Source organism: Typopeltis vanoorti, chromosome 10 (assembly GCF_054136105.1).
Source record: "Typopeltis vanoorti isolate ZY-2024b chromosome 10, IOZ_Tvanoo_1.0, whole genome shotgun sequence".
Taxonomy (NCBI): domain Eukaryota; kingdom Metazoa; phylum Arthropoda; class Arachnida; order Uropygi; family Thelyphonidae; genus Typopeltis; species Typopeltis vanoorti.
Window position 1 is genome coordinate 45552326 of NC_143558.1, and position 17877 is coordinate 45570202.

Sequence of the window (17877 nt, forward strand, 5' to 3'; positions counted from 1 at the left end):
ATGATGGGTGCTCCTTGATAATTTTAAATCTTAAAAATATTCTTACAGTGGAGTAGCCAAAGTGGTTTCCAAACGTATTTGTTGCTAAACAAAGTGCTTAATCTTATCGCCATAGTCCTGGTTTCTTCTCTGGTCGTTTTCGTCTGTTTTGTGGGAATAAAATCCCGAGGAATAAACTCTACCATCTCCATGTCAAACCGGCTAACATATCGTTTGGTTGAAAAGTTCTAAGAAGTGTTCTTTGCCTCCTGGACGGATTTCAACTGAGGAACATCGTGAAGAGCCTCCCATAGTTCAGTCATGTGAATGGCATCACATGTTCCTTTCTGCTGATAAAGGTCTAGGTTCGATTCTCGTGCTGACGCAAGGAACATTTTTGAGAAATCGATTCAGGTGACTTAAATAAGTCACCTGAATCGATTCAGGTGACTTATCTATAAAAGAGATGAAAGGGCTTTAATTCCGTGCTTGAAAAACAAACATTGCGGAGCATGATGGATTCGTAGCAAGTGACCTGAATAATGAGTTGGTTAGGAAGCAGTTTTAGGAGGGGGGGGGGGTATCCTAGATAGAACCTGAATCGATATTGGAGCTACAATATCGGAAACTTATCTACGAGCATAAAAAATCGATTAGGACCACAGAATAGGAAGCTTTGAAGATCAGGCCACCACTTCGAGGGCGAGTTAAGGATCACCTCTTCCCACGTGAAATAACCAACCAAGAATTAAAATCTTGAGTTAAATCCTCGAATTACACTAATTAAATCCTGTCAATTTTTTTAAAAACTGACAGGATTTAAAAATTTAAAAATTTTTCGTTTAAAAATTTCAAGTCTTTTCAAGTTTAACATGTTCATTGCCAATCACGCGATATCGCGCGATGCGAGCCCGCACCAACGTCCACGCGTTATCGCGTGGACGTCGCCAACTAAATAAAAATAATAAAAAAAATTTGGCCACCACACGAAATTCCAATTTTCAGCTTGGCAATGAACGATATCGCGCAATCACAGGATGCGAGTTCTCACCAAACGACCGATCACGCGTTATCGCGTGGACGTCGCTAACTAAATAAAAAAAAAAATTTGGCCACCACACGAAATTCCAATTTTTAGCTTGGCAATGAAAGTGTTAAATATTTCAAATATTTCAAGTGGCGCTATAATTTCAAATATATAATATAAATAATGAAAGAGAGAGAGAGAGAAAGAGAGAGAGAGAGAGAGAGAGAGAGAGAGAGAGAGAGAGAGAGATTAATATTCAACACAATATTGAAATAAGTATCGAAATAGCCTTGTATGTGTGAGAACAAAACAAACAAACAAACAAAAAAAAAAAAAACTTAGATTGCACATGCCTGAATTGCGTATGAGATCCCCTTTAGCCTTGTTCTAAATGTCCCTCCTTCTACATAACTACCAAGTCTCTATGCCATTGTAGGATGCACTCTTCTGGCCCCAAACTGATATCCCATTTGTCTCAGAGGTATCTATTAGGCTGAGATTAGGACTCCGTGCAGGCCAGCACGGAGTCCTAATCTGTCAATTATTTTTTTTTTTAAATTATTTTATTTTTTTTAAACCATGTTGCAACACTATCTGCATTAAGACATGGCCGCCGCAGTGGCAAAAGAGACATTGGTCTGTCCAGTAAAAACTGTCACAGTATAGGAATCAATTAATTATCCAGAACTATTGCATATCTGTCGGCATTACAATCAGAGGTCTGAGTGAATCTGCACCAGGTAAAACATCTCCAGATCACATGTCCGTCAATACACTTCACAAGATAATGTATTTCGGGCATAAGGCATTCTCAGACATCCATCACACTCGCTTATCAGCATGAATAGCTCCTCAAAATCACGGATATTCAGAGCTCTACGGACTGAATGTTCTGTGCGCCAATGCCAATGTAGTCTGTGCTGTTGATCGCCATGGTTGTTTGGCTTATCTGGGGCTTTGTAAGAGACTTTTTTAGAGACTGCTAGAGGATTCAGGACAAACTCCTGAATCTTCTAGCAGCCTCTTTGAGCTCAAGATTGATGTCTTCCAACGGGCTATCCAAATCTCCATATCACCCTTCTTGACATTTTTGGTATCTTAGCGTTAGGTTCCTAGATCTCCACGAACATTTCCAATCGCTCAATTATCTAGCATAACCTCAAATAATTGAGCTTATTCACAATTTAATATACATATTGCAATGATTCAGTTAATATTCAGATTTATTTTTAAATTCTCTATAGAGCTGTGCATTTATTGGAGCATCGGCTGAATTTCTGAGGAAAAATTTACTCACATCGCCTCGTTCAAGATCCAGCTCCAACAGAGAATTGGAACAATTCTGCATTGTAGAACCCTATCGACCCCGAGCTTTGTCATCTATGTCGAGACTGAATGGTTATGATAATCCTCAAGTATCTGCCGAAACTATGGAGGTATAGCAAAGCAACGATAAGTGCAAGAATTTAATTTGAAACAAAATGTTATTGTGGTATTGTTTGTAATGTCCTGTTTTATATTTCAGGCTGCCAAGAATTACTGTGACGTTGGAAATACTTTTTCGGTAATCACAGAAGTTCCATGCAACGGATCAACTTCAACGGAGACCAACGTCGTGAGAAGAAAATCTCGTCATTGTTCCCCACCAAATGGACGTGTTTTGTTAGCAACTAACCAACCTGAAACATCTGTGACCATAACGCACAACAGTACCGAATCCAGTAAAGAAGATAGCAAACTATGATTTGTTGAAAATAAAACCGTAAAGAAGAGGGAATCTATTGTTAAGACTAGCTAAAAATAATGACAGTTACGGCAATTGTACCGGAATTCAATCGAACTCTTGTCTATCTTTCTAAAGTTGATTTAAATTCTCTGTCACAGAAGGCCAATGCCTTTTTATTTTTTTTTTATAAATAATTTGAAAGATGACCCAAGAAGGCCGACCGCATACTAATAAATACAAATCAATAAAATGTCAAAAACGATGCCACGCCCAATTCATACTCATCTTCCCATTCCCATTATACAGCATGTTATATCCTTTCAAAAACTTGTTCTAAGCTGACAGACAGCGTTACTGGTGAACATTCATTCAGTCCAAAATAGCTCTTACAAACACACACGTCACTAATTTATCAGTTACAGGCATGCTCAGTGAGTTTCAAATATGTCAACGATGCTGGTTTGAGAGGTGAATGACTTTGACAACACTTTCTCATGTGTAACTCAAACAATAGATAAGCTAATTAGAAATATTAACTCCAATGCAGATAACAATGGGTCAATTATGGCAATTTATATTAGTGTGACGCTTTGATTTCCATTGAAGATACTACGTAAATAATGAATAGTGTGACATATGTTGCTAAATGGATCTCATTGCCTCTAGTAACATTTGTACAATGTAATCATTGTAGTAAATCAAATAAGCCGCCATTTATTAACTTTCTTAGTCCACTCAAAACTAAATATTTTTCGTTTTTTATTCGCATGTTTTATATTGTTCAAGTATTGATCACGCATACTAATAGAATTATTTGTTCCAATTTATTATTTTTTTATGCATATCGTAACTTAGAAGCAAAATAAGCTTATTTATTTTCAGTATACAAATAAAATAAAAAAATCGAGCTAACTGTTTTTTTTTTTTTTAAAGGACTGCATGAACAAGAAATAACAAAACAACAGTTCACCACTGTTCAAACCAGTCTATCCATCTTTGAAATCATCCCAGTCATCGCAATATTGAGCGGTTTCTTTTAACTAATAATATACGTTTAGAAATAGCTAGCATATAGACGTAGAAAACATAATTTCTGATAAAAAAAAAAACACTTTGCTTATTATTAGCCTTGATCTATAGTAGACAAAGGCAATTGACAAATTACAACTTACATCCTTAACTTGCAAAGGAGCAACTCTGCAAAGAACTTAACTTCCTAATTTATCAGCAAAAACCAAACGATAATTATTAGCTGGAAGAAATGCCAGCGGTCCGATTATAACTCGTTGGAAATGGCGTACAACATGGCACAGTATAATTCTAACAACAAAAGACAACCTGACTTCTAGGAAAGCACTAATGGAACAATTATTTAAATATGACAGTGATTATTCTTCCGGGCGACAATAAATGCGAATAAAGTTGAGTTTTTAATGTGCGAGCGAATATGTTTCATTGTTGTTCCAAAACATAAAATGTGCGCAGGCGCATTACGGACTTGCTATATATTTCTGTCGCTGTCAATGTTCATTTAAATGAAAGGTAAATAACCTCAAACTCATTTATATAAAAAGATAAATAAGTTTTATTTAAATGATTAATTCGTTTTTTTAGAATAAAATTGTATTTATCACGATAGAAAGGTACAAAAATTCAAAAATAAGATAATTAAAATTTCTCAAAAAAAAAAATAATAAATAAAAATAAAACTTTTGAAATAAAAACTAAATACAAAGTGTAGTTTCGTTTCTATGAGAAATAAGTTTCAAAGTTTAAATGATCAAATAATTTAAAAATACCAGACAATTAAAAAAATCGCTATTATGGAAATTATATGCACACACAAGTATTTCCCATGCAACCAGGGGAAACAGATAAAGTTAGTTCATTCCTGAGTTGAACTAGCCCTTGAAGAGCTTAATGTTTTATTTCAATAGCCGTGGAGTAAATTTTTAACTATTTCAAAATGCAAATAAGATTAATTTGAACACTAAGATAAAAAAAAAATCGAATCCTAAATTAAACTTTATTATTGAGTTAAAGTGAGAAACTATTTTTTTAATATTTCGCGTAGATATTCCTGCCTTCATTCTATAAAGAACTCCCCCCCCGCCTAATATTTCATTGTAAATTCATTATAGAGTTCATTGCTCTAGTTTCATGTGTAATGTAATTGTTACTATCTTTGAATCCTCTTTTCATTCTTTTCTTTAGCTTCGAGTTGTTTATTATAAGGTTTGTGATCACTGACTAGCCAACCGTTCCTAGATTAGTACAATCCTAAACCGAAAGTCTAGAAGAAAAAAGAAAAAAAAAATCCAAGTCAAATGTTCGAAACAGAAGTGGAAAAAGAGAATTGGGAGTGGTCTGAGAATTAATATTTCTAATTAATTCTCAAACCAATTACATACTTTTCCAAAACTCGCATTTCATAGTATCCCTGTTTATGCTGTCTCAATTATATGTTGTTCTTTTAAATTGAACACTCGCAATTTTTTTTAATCCTACTGACTTTTTATCCTTTTTTTATCTGTACTGACAGACGTCCTACTCATAATTGTACGATAATTAATGACTTTTTGGGGAATGTTGGAACATTTATTTAGAAATCAAGCAGTTAAATTGACACATCGAGAAATATCGCTTTACTAAGCAAATAACAGACAATACCTAGTTCATGTCTTATTTCTCCTCAGCCTGTAAACAAATAATAAATATACAACAGGAGAATGTATTTTTTTAGAATACGGAGCAAAATACAAAAGAACAATTCTTGGACCAATTGACTAATTTTGATGAAATTTGATTCGATCGAAATTATGGCCGTACACGACATATTTCTGATACACGACAGACGCACCATCTTCTCTTAGTATAGGAACAAAAAAACAATAACAACCTGATTAATTTTCTTACAAGCGATCTTTTAAAATTAAAAGCAATTTCTTTGTTTAAAATTTAAATTTATCACATGATCATTAATATAGCTTCTAAGTCGGTGTCTCAATATGCGAAAACTATCGTTCTTCCTATTCGTGGATTCCTCGCTGTAAACTGTTCTCTTCTAGACAGTAGTTTCAAGTTGCGTAAGCGAAACTTAAAACGCCATATAGAAGCGGCAAGCTCTCATATCTGGATAAAGGATAAACCAGCGATCTCTTGTCACTGAAGTAGATTACTCTACTTTACTGGAACAGACAATAATACCGCGTGAAATTAGTGATATAGATGCTTGTCTCGTTTATACACACTAATATTATTCATATGTTGTGCGAAAACTTCAATAGTTTCCATAGTTCATTTTTGTTAAGGAAATGGAGAGATATATTATAGTCATTATATATTCGCTAGCAGCTATATAAGGAATGAAATATATAACATTAAATGGCACACTGAAAATCTATAGTGATTTCTTCAATTATTATGGATAAAATCCGGCTTTGATGGTTAAGTAGGTAGTGTACTCGCTCTCTAACGAACAGTTTGTGGATTCGAATCTCGTTGTAGCCATGAGTGTTTATATAAAAATCCCTCCCCCTCTAGACGAGCTTGTAATACCGCCTTGAGTTTATAAGGCTTGTGTTTATATTAAAAAGTACCTATTACATACCTATTTTTCCCTTTCAGTCGTTTCTGACCGTGACTTTGTAGGCATTGCCCACAAAGTGTTCGTGGTGAGATTTTTACAGGGTAGTTCACCACTGCTTTCCCCAACCCTCCAATTTTATCCACGCTTGGGACTGGCATATGGCTGGAACGTATCCATGACTGTAATCCATGTGTGTTCACGGGAGCGGTTTGCCTGTTCTGGGGGACTAAAAACCCGAGTTTCCGGATGAAAAAACCCTCTACCTCCGTATGAGACCGGCATACGGATCACCTTTAATCGAAAGAGACCAGATAAAGGTTCCCCGCGTCACTCACGGGAATCGAATTCAGGTCTTTCCTACCAAAGGGCTTCATCTATACCGACTGAGCTACGGAGGCTCTATTAAAAGAAGCCCGTGCTATTTCAAAACCGCCAATCTAATTCTCGTCTTACTAAATTTTATTTAAGAAATCATTCCTAGCAGGATTTATATATGATAAAGAGCCAAGAGGCTATTTTTCCGGCCGCGTAAATTAAGTTCAGGGGATAATAAATCCCTCATTATTTTATTTTAAAGCCAGATACGAAACTCGGAGATCGAAATCCATCGAAATCTAAGAGTCTCATGCCGAAGAACTATCGGCGAGTCCAGGCGTAAGTGATCACCTGGGTAGTACAACACTAGGGCAACTCGTTGCAAAGGTGGAGCAAGATCCTTCACTATCCTTAATATTTTCCCATAATGTAAAACGCAGCTCCTAGGAGATGTAATAATGCCTTACATTATGAGGAGAGGTCACTGCCCAGACCGGTTTCGACCTTTATTGAGTAGGTAGTAGGTGAGTTGGTAGACCTGGAGTTCCAGGTCTACCTACTCGCTGATGAGACCTCAACAAAGGGCGAAACCGGTCTGGGCAGTGACCTCTCCTCATAATGTAAGGCATTATTACATCTCCTAGGAGCTGCGTTTTACATTATGGGAAAATATTAAGGATAGTGAAGGATCTTGCTCCACCTTTGCAACGAGTTGCCCTAGTGTTGTACTACCCAGGTGATCACTTACGCCTGGACTCGCCGATAGTTCTTCGGCATGAAACTCTTAGATTTCGATGGATTTCGATCTCCAAGTTTCGTATCCGGCTTTAAAATAAAATAATGAGGGATTTATTATCCCCTGAACTTAAGGATTTATATATATCTACTTTATCCTGTAAATATGGGAAACACTTTTATTTTGTGTTTCTAATGATACCAAAAACTTGTAATTTCTACTTAACAAAGATATTATATCAAAAATTAACTCTGCAAAGTATGAGTCAATTTTCTATTAGGTGCCAGTTTTGGAATATTTTTGACATTCATCCATTCGACATGAATGAAAATTCGTTACAAACACAGCTGCTAAGAATATGTAGTTGTGGGTTGAGATTAATAAGATTATAATTCATTAACCCCGACAGTTTTTAGAACTTTTATACAATGTATGTATTTTTTTAAAGAGGAATCCAATCCTGTAAACCTATAGCCCATCAATACGGAGTAGGTTATGGGTTACATAATCCGGAATCCTTCCTCTAGCGTGCAACACAGTCCTTCGATCCACTCCAGGCCTTCAGTAATCACTGTGCTGGCCTCAGACTCAGTGAAATTTTCAGTCTGAAGACATTCAGAAACACTCATGCCACAGTGAGATTCGAACTCATAACCTGTTTAGTTAGAGAGCGAATAGTTAAACCACTCGATCAACCAGGATGGCTGATTGACCGAAGGTGGGCTCCATACAAAAACAATTGCTAAAAAGAAGTAGAGCAGCTCGAATTTCAATTTATAAAAATGCAATGTTGCTATAACCTTCGAGTTCTCTGTAGCTCAGTCGGTATCCGCACTGCCCTGTATCTGGAAAGTGTTTAGATGAAGTGTTTTATTCTACAAAACCCCCTACAATCGGAATCTGAAGTTTTCACGTGACAATTCGATAACTTTTATATATGAAATAATAACAGTAATAATAAAAATTAATAAAATGAACAACACATTAATTTTATTACATTATATAATATATACGCATAACAGTTGTACATTATTATTACGTATATAACAATAAAGGCCCTCAAGTCCTAGACTGGCTACGTAACCATAATTTTATTATACTTTGGAATTTCGAAACAGCCATGTAAGAAAAATAAAGTGTTTCGGAACAGAAGGGTAGGAAATGCCTTTCCTGGCGATATGCCTAATGTATGCACACCAACACGACCTGTGCAAATGCATGAATGAAAACACAAGCAACTGGTTTTTTTGTTGTTGTTCCTCGATCGAAATAACAGAAGAGGTAATGATCATACCAACAATGTTCCACTTCTACTTCTTGGAATCCGATATCTGCAAACTCCATTTTTTTTTTTTTGCCTTACTTTCGGATATCTGATGCTAATTATTCTAACATTATGTAATTAAGTGATACCTTCCGATAATAAATAATGAATCATTATTCCATTTTATTGTTTCTCGTTTTTTTTTTGTTTCCTTTGTTTTGTTTTGTTGCCATAGTTCTTCAATACTCGAAATACTGGTTATTACTTCAATATAAAAACGAAAAGTGCCCCATCAACCAATGCAGGGAAGATCCAAGTAATTATGGAACTAGTGTTGCGTACAGTTTTTATGTAAGCATTGGCGTGTGAATTTCTGTACACTTATTTACGTTTATTCCCACAAACAGCAAAGAGTCATCAGTTTTGGTTGAGCTGTGCAGAGGGCGCTGCCTCCCAGTAATTTGCAGACCACAAAAATCAAAATGTAGGAACGACCTAAAATAGAAGTATTGGACGATGTATTCAGAAAGAATCCGTTGAAATAATGAGAGCAAAAGTCAATGATTACGAAAATCAATCTATCGGTTGTTATGCCTCTATATGCACCCATCAGCCCATCCGCCTACACCTAAATGAAACAAACAAAAAAGAAAAATGAAATTTGAATCTCTAAGAACGCAGAGGCAGGTCATTATCTACTCTTTGCTAACCTTAAAGAAAGTTGTTGTGACCTTTCAACCTTGGAATATATAATAGAGTCCCTCCCTTCCTCTCTCCATTGCCGATGAGATGGACACGAGACAAGCTAATCCATTTACAACTGCAACGGACAACGTCCGCTCATTTTCTGGTCTTTGTCTTACGAAGCACGTGTTTAGTGTGCCGTATTTCCGGTGACAGAAGCATTGTTGTCCCCTGACTAACACTAAAGATGGTTCCATAGAGGAATACCAAAGGTGCTTAGACTCACTCATCCAAAAAAAGTCAACGCACAGATATACGCAAACACTTGCTTGACTAGCTTGCTTGTGAAAAGACCGAACAACTATGATTATTACCGTTGCGTTCGGAGTGACTTTATGCTTTTGTGGTAACTTTTTGGGGCTCATTAACTCCTCAAGTATGTTTTGTACAACTTAAAAAATTCCCATCTTGAAGTAACAAATGTCTGCTTGAAGAAACGAAATTAATTCAGTCGAGATATAAGAGTTCAATTGTAGCGAGTATTGTTAGATACAATACTTACAAACCGTTACATAATATACACTAGATGGTAGTTGAATTACGTAGCATTTGGAGCTAATTGTTATTCCAGGTTGGCAAGGTAATGTTTTTGAAAAGAACAATGGGCATGTGTGAAGATATTACAATTCCAAGACGTGGCATCGAGGCATCTATTACCTATGTTCAGTTGCTGATTGTTTCGTAAGAGAAACGCAATAATGCAGTATCATAAAGACGCTGTGGTATGAATGACCTATATTTATGAAGTACCACACTTAAAAAAATGTGCTCTTCTAAATGCAATTAAAATTTTAGGAGTTCATTACAGTTTTATCTCTTTTTTTATCGCAGTTTATTATTGTAGGATTTTATTTTCAAAGTCATTATTAGCATTGTTAGATGCATTTCCAAAAATGTATTAACATTAAAAATGTATTAGATTCCTTTTGTTTTACGCGCATATAAAAATTAGGTCTGGCAGGACAAATCTTATCGAAATTAAAAATTGGAAAGGATATATGTACATATGAAAAATTCAATTTATTTATTTTTCACAGATCATTTCCATATTGGTTTAATTGAAGTTTGTTACCGATTGTTATCATCAAATGTCCCGCCTCCTGGTGAGAAACAATCGAAGCTGTTGTGCTCACGTTTTCGAAGTGGACGATTCTTTCATTCAAGTAGTTTGGATAGAAATTATTTAAAAACAAATCTGATGAAGAATCCAAACTTCACGAAAAATATCTGCATTAATTAAATTTGATTTTAAGATGTTAAGTAATATTGAACACTCGGCAGACGTATTGTACTTGCGAAATAAAACTATTTAGAACATTTAATTACTTCAAAGACTTTTGGTTCTTCTTAACCATTCTAAGAACTTGATCCATTGCAATCCATTCGCATTAGGCAGTGTACTGTCAAGTCTGTTGTTTATTTATCTCAGTTCTGGGAATTTTATCTTTTAGCATCACCGAGTTCAAACATCTCTTTTTCACAGTTCACATCAGAGGAAACACAGCGAACAAATATCGCTGTTTGTTGCTATTATCTGTCATATCTGTAAACTCGTTTTGAACGAGAGTGAATGGCAGAGTTTTAACTCGTGTTTGCATTTTAGTCATTGAAATTGTGTTGCCTGGATTTAAAATAGAAACATTTCTTTATTAATACAGCTTTATTTAAAAACTCCCTTTTATACTTAATCATTTAAGCGTTCATACCATTTGTTTGCAATAGGTTTTTTTTTCAGTTTTTCTTGTTCTTCTATATAATATAAAAATATTATGGGCAAAATGATCTTGAGAGAAACGTGAGCACTTACTCATATCTGCTTGTGATATTGCTAAGTAGAATGGAATACTTCGATATCTATATTGTTCATTTCACGTATCCACAATTATCCTGATTATGGGTTAATTTTTATACAGTGTATATATATATATATATATATATATATACATCAGAATATTGTTATTATTATTCCATTTTATCTGCCTTTAATGTAATTATCCGCTTGTTTTCGGCTCCGCCAGCGCCAAAATTTCCCTATTGGCGACTTTTGGTACTAAATCTTTTTTTTTCGCGGGAATCATCTCCCCCATGCCTTCAAAAGTCTCAATATAAAAGGGGGAAAGTTGTTTTCATGTGGCAATCGTCCTTCGATCAAGTGAGGATTGTAGTATGTATATGCCAGGGGCGAATGCTGGTTTTGAAATTCCGGTTTGCTCTTGTTATCATTGAGGGAGTGAGAGGTGTGATTGAAGTCTGATTAGAGGAATAATGAATTACTGACCATTTAAAACTATATATTTAGAAATTTATGTACATTTAATCATACAAATGATATTCTATCTTTTTCAATTTAGCTACTTGAATACAAATTCTACCCTACGGTTCTTCTTTATGAACTGGTTAATAACATCGTCATAAAAAGTTGGTTGCAACTTAATTTTCCCAAGCAACACGCACACTTGTAAAGGCTGGCTGAAGCTCACTGGCTAGAGCTACGTTAACTGCGTATGGCCTGTGTTTAATACGACGTGAAGGGAGCGGAAATGGCTATGCGCGCGCATGAAATCACAGTGCTGCAGCGAGAACCTGGAAGCTCCTACAACCGAGCAAGCCAAGGTAGCTTTGACTAGACGAGCAAACACCGGCCTTCGATACACAACGCAAAGTTCAATTATTACCACGCAAGCTTAAGACGTCTTTTGTCTACAAAAATAAAAGCCTAAATGGAATGCTTATAAATGCATGCATTTATTAACAAATAAATATTACTGCTTTCTCAATTAATGAGCTTGCGCAGTAAGCATAGCAAGCGTGGAGATTTCTCCCCTGGTATATGCTGTTTTTCTATTTCTTTGATAAAAGTAGTAAATAACATAGAAACTTACTTTATTATCTCAAAATAAGGTTTAATCGAAAAACGTCTTAGTTTGATCAGGTGGTTTGTTAAACAATTGGGCCAGTTTTGCTTGTTAGTAAACGAATTCTGTAATGTAGTCTGCAGGCTAAAAAATTTAGAAAAGAAAGCGAATGAATAGAATGGTTTATTCTCATTCTTTCTTCCTTCCTTCTTAAAAAGCTACAAATCAATGCACAAGGTCAAACATGCGCGCACATACACATTTTTTCTGGAACGAACCTAAAGCATATGTTACAGACTGTTAAGAGGAATCTTAAATATTTTGTCTCTTTTCGACAGTCATTTCTGATAGCCTAAAGACAAGAAAGGGTGGTTAACACAACACTTGCACAATAAAAGTGAAAATTCCAAGAAAAAATACAAATTTCTGGTTTAAAGATGGGTTGGTACGTCGGAGCACAAATAACATCTCTGTTGTTTGAAAAGTGTATGTGGACAAGGAAAAAGGAGAGAAAAGTACACAAATTGAATTAATGACAGTCAGTAATCATAGTGAATGGAGGAAGTGTGAGATGCTCTTCGCTTCAACAGCGAAAGCTTACGCAATGTCTCTGGCCCAAGTTATAAAAATAACATGAACGTAATTGTGGGCAATCTCCAGTTTTCACTAATCCCAATGAGCTGGAAAATTTAAATGCGATCTTGAATCGTTTTCTTGATAGACTTCGTTTAACCTAACTTATTTTAAATTACAATACTCGAGTATGTACAACGTGGGCGAACAAGGTAAACAGATTTTCTAATAAGCTAACAACATGGCGTACTTTGCTCAGTTTGCTGTACTCTTCAATTCACAGCGTTGTTTGCTGTTTGTGTTTCTCATTAAACAAGAGTTTAACTTGTTTAAATACAGTGACTTGTCAAACAATGTTTGCTGTTTGCTGTAGTGCAGAACGTATAAACTAGTTTACACAGCGACGGACCTCCTATATTGAAAGCCAACAATAAGAAACTCCAAAATAAAAGAGAACAGACACGCTCAGGTAATGTAGAAAGAGTGCTTTATTTTCCGAATATAATGAAGATGATATTCTATTATTAATATTACTCACAATAAAAATCATTGTAAAATAATTTACATTAAGGTATATGAAATATGACTCCTTACAGGTTTTTTGATATGACAAACATTAGCTCTTGAATTAGCTAAATTTATTTTATTTTTTATTATTATCATTATTATTAAGGTACCCGAGGCAAATAAGGCACAACGTCTAATAAAGCCCATTAAAAAAAAAAAATCACATTTACGGTAAGTTGCGCAGGTTTGGTTTCTTACACACACACACACACACACACAAAGGACGCAATACAATGGCAAATCAGTGGCACCATATTGTCTAGAGACTGTATTGTGTCAGCTTGACCTTTGTGGGAGGTGGTTGTGTCTTCCAGTTTAATAATATTACGCCGCAATAATTCATAAGTTTTAATTAAAAATATTGTTCTTTTCGCATTGTTTTTATATTTAAATTGTTCTTTCAACAATCAGTTTTATGATAAAAAATGCTTTAATTGATTTGAATTCATATTTTACGTGAAAATAGATGTGATCTAATCTAGTTCGCGGCAATTAATAAGGCCCAGTAAATTTGTTGATGGGGCCTTATTAAACTTCTGTGTTGAATGTTAGCAGGCGTCCAATTATCTACGACTCCGATTCTTCTAACACCGAACCCAAGTCTTATGTCTCTCAGCCAAGACTAACATCATCCGTTTCGACTCTACTTCTCAACATCTTCGGATTCCGACAATTGAGCCAGTACCAAGATGGGAACAAACAGCAGAAGAGGCGGCATCAATAACAGTACCTGTAAGAACATGTCCTAATCCTCCATCTTGTGATTCAGATAACTCCGATGATGATATTCCATTGGCAAATCTAAAAACAAAGAACTCTTTGAAATCATCGTTTCAGGAGTTAATGCCAACGTCAAATTATGCAGTTGTAAAGGCAACACCACGAAGAAAAGCGTTAAATTATAAGGGCCGGTGACCAAAGATCTTTTCAAAGAAAAGGATAGTAAGAAAGAGAAGGCTGCCATTAAAAAACAGGAAGAACCAAAAAATAAAAATAAAATAAAATAAAGGAACAAAGAGGGATGGTATTGCCATGGATGCAGAGAAGAAAAGGTTGCTGATATGAGACAATGCACACGGTGTCTTAAATGGTACCATGAAGAGTGTGTTGGTCTCACCAAAGAAGAATGTGGCAGATTTGTATGCCGTCATGACTGTTCTTAAGCTAATAATTATGATTAAAATTAATAATAATTGTTATATTCTTTTTTAAATATTTAATTTTTTTCAAGGGCTTTATTAAACTACTATGGTTTAATAAGGCCCATACAAGGTGTTTTTTTAAAGACTTGGTTAAAATGTAAATTACTGCAAGAATTGTTCTTATTTGTATTTTTTTAAATTAGTGATAATACAAACTTTAATTTATTATTATTATTATTATTGTTCCGGGAAACTCCAAGGAGTCGACAGACTCATCGAGGGAGGCCCTAACATCATGTCAAGAACAACTATTCAACATTCATACAGTATCTATCATACCTTGCCTTGAACTCATTCACGGTCGTAGCACCCACAACAGACTCTGGAAGCTTATTCCACTCATTTACCACTCTCCAACTAAAGAACCTAGCTCTAACACCCTTGTCAACCACGCTCTTGCCCAGCTTCCATGCATGGCCCCTAGTCCTCCCACCACCAGTCATATTTTCAAAAATATCTTCTGGATCTCTTTCCCAGCTTCCATGCATGGCCCCTAGTCCTCCCACCACCAGTCATATTTTCAAATATATCTTCTGGATCTCTTTCCCAGCTTCCATGCATGGCCCCTAGTCCTCCCACCACCAGTCATATTTTCAAAAATATCTTCTGGATCAATCTTATAAAAACCCTTCAGTAATTTGAATGTCTCAATCATATCACCCCTCCTTCGCCTATCGTCCAATTTCTGCAACCCACAAATCTTCAACCTATTCTCATAAGGTTCATTCCACAGACCTGCTATCATCTTGGTCACTCGTCTCTGGACCCTCTCCACTTCCTCCCCATCACGAAGAAACCCTGGTGCCCATAGCTGGGCACAGAAGTCCAGATGGGGTCTTATCAAGGCTCGATACAGAGGAACAACAACTTGTTCGTCTCTGCATGTTAAAGTATTTTTCAGAAGCCAAGTGATTTGGTGAACTGTTTTAGTTACTTTTGCAATGTGCCCCCTAAACTTCAACTCCCTATCCACCAACACTCCCAAATCCCTGGCCTCATCAATCTCCTGGAGTATGATTCCACCAATGCGATATACTGCTGCTATTCTTTTCACCCCAAAGTGCATAACCTTACACTTTGCCACATTAAATTGACATCCATTTTTCCTAGCCCAGTCCTCCAAACTATCCAAATCATCCTGTAAAATTTTGACATCTTGTGCACTCACAATTGCTCTACCCAACTTTGCATCATCAGCAAACAAGTGAACACTTCCTCTCAGATCCTTTCCAATATCATTGATGAACAAATTGAAAAGCAGTGGTCCAAGAACAGAGCCCTGTGGCACTCCACTAGTCACAAGACGTCTTTTAGACTCCACTCCTGAATAAACCACTCTTTGATATCTCTCCTTCAACCACCCTCTTATCCATCTCACCAACCCTATATCTATACCCATCTGTTCCAGTTTACTGATTAGGGTTCCATGTGGTATCCTATCAAAGGCCTTGGCAAGGTCCAGTAGTATCACTGTAAACCCATTACCCCTATCCAGTTCAGCCGTCACTGTGTTATAAAACGTGAGCAAGTTACTGAGGCATGATCTACCCTTCACAAAACCATGTTGTCCCCCATACAATATCCCATTTTCATCTATCCAATCCTGTATTCTTTTCTTGACTAATTTCTCTAAGACCTTGACAATGATTCCTGATATGCTAATCGGTCGGTAATTTACAACAGCAGTCTTGGAACCACCTTTATGCAGTGGAACTATTTTCCCCTCTTTCCACCCGCTCGGGACTAACCCAGACCCGAGACTCAAATTAAACAAAATGGTCAAGGGTACTGACAATTCTTTAGCTGCTTCTCGTACAACACGAGCTGGTATACCATCCAATCCCACAGATGTAATATGAACACTGTTGTTCAATTAATCTAAACAATTGTCTAACTTATACAAATTTTAAATAAGGTGGGCCTTATTTGTCTCAGGTACATTATTATTATTATTATTATTATTATTATTATTATTATTATTATTATTATTGAAGTGAAGGCGTGATTGAAATGAATTGAAGATGAATTGAAACGAATGAATTGAAAATGAATTGAAATGAAGCTGAAAATAGTGAAGGTTAAATCCCATTCTCTTCATAAAAGCTTACTCAAGCTTCGAAGTAGGTGGGATTAAATTGCCTCGCTCATCAACACGTAATCCTTATAAGCAAATGCAGAAATTTGTATGTATAATCACTCTTTCTCAAACTTAAAAAAAAATAATAATAAAATAAAAATAAATTAAAAAATAAAAAATTATACAAAAAATTCTATATAATCTTCATTGTTAATTATTATTATTATTATTATTATTATTATTATAAAAAATTATTATTATTATTATAAAAATTATTATAAAAATTATTATTATTATTATTATAAAAATTATTATAAAAACTTATTATTATTATATGTTGCAGTAAATAATATTTAATAGTCAATATAGTGTAGAAATCTGTGCAGTCTAGTGAGGGACAGATTCGTTTGGAAAGTAATTTGAATGATCATCTCCCACCAAAAAACGGAAACAAAAAATCATACATATTCAGTTTTAGAATAAAAATGAAACCTTTTATATTTTAACCAAAATACAAATTAAAATTCTGAAATGTAAAATTTAATTGAAACGAACTGGATTAACAAAAACAAGAACTGTTTAAAATAAAGTGGTATTATTATTATTATTATCATTATTTATTTATTTATTTTTTTTTTTAATTTCCCTAAGTTCTCTCAATTTTCGTGTACTATTTGTGAATCGTTCCCTGAAAGTAGTCTGATTCTTCCATAGTCTTTGAACATTATGACCAATGAAAAATACATACTAAATAGAGCTGAGATTCCACGATTGAATAGGACAAAAAGTGTGGTTAAATCATTTTCGTATTCTATGAATCATTTTCATGAATCACCAATGCTAGCATGGCACACTACTGGAAGTGTTACCAGAATCATAAACGGGAGAAACTGTGAGCGAGCAGGTGCATTCCTTGAGACACCTACTCTAGTTTTAATTTGGTTCACTATAATTTTCTAAAGCTTCAAATCTTCTGTTCCAACTAAATTGTTAAAATTTATCGTATAGTATAATAGTCGTGCAGACGGTAGTACAAAATGTCTTTAATAATTACAAGTTTCCAAGCTTCACTGAATAATATTTATTCTAATTAATTTACATTGAAAATACGAATGAAAATAACTGAATACACGTGCAAGTTTATAATTAATTACAGTTCTATCCGGTGTTGGTTACACCGGATAGCAAAGAGCTTACCAATATTTCATAACCATATTAATTAG

At 35.2% G+C, this 17877-nt stretch overlaps 1 protein-coding gene across 1 annotated transcript in view; it reads left to right on the forward strand.

Moving 5' to 3' along the window:
* LOC150102384 (sperm-specific sodium:proton exchanger-like) overlaps positions 1-2994 on the forward strand; it is a 44824-nt gene extending 41830 nt beyond the window's left edge. The window contains exons 23-24 of the mRNA XM_090399688.1: positions 2251-2442; positions 2532-2994. Coding sequence (XP_090255814.1) covers positions 2251-2442; positions 2532-2750 — 411 coding nt within the window. The 3' untranslated portion in view covers positions 2751-2994. The remainder of the gene's footprint in view (positions 1-2250; positions 2443-2531) is intronic.
* The last annotated feature ends 14883 nt before the right edge of the window (positions 2995-17877 follow it).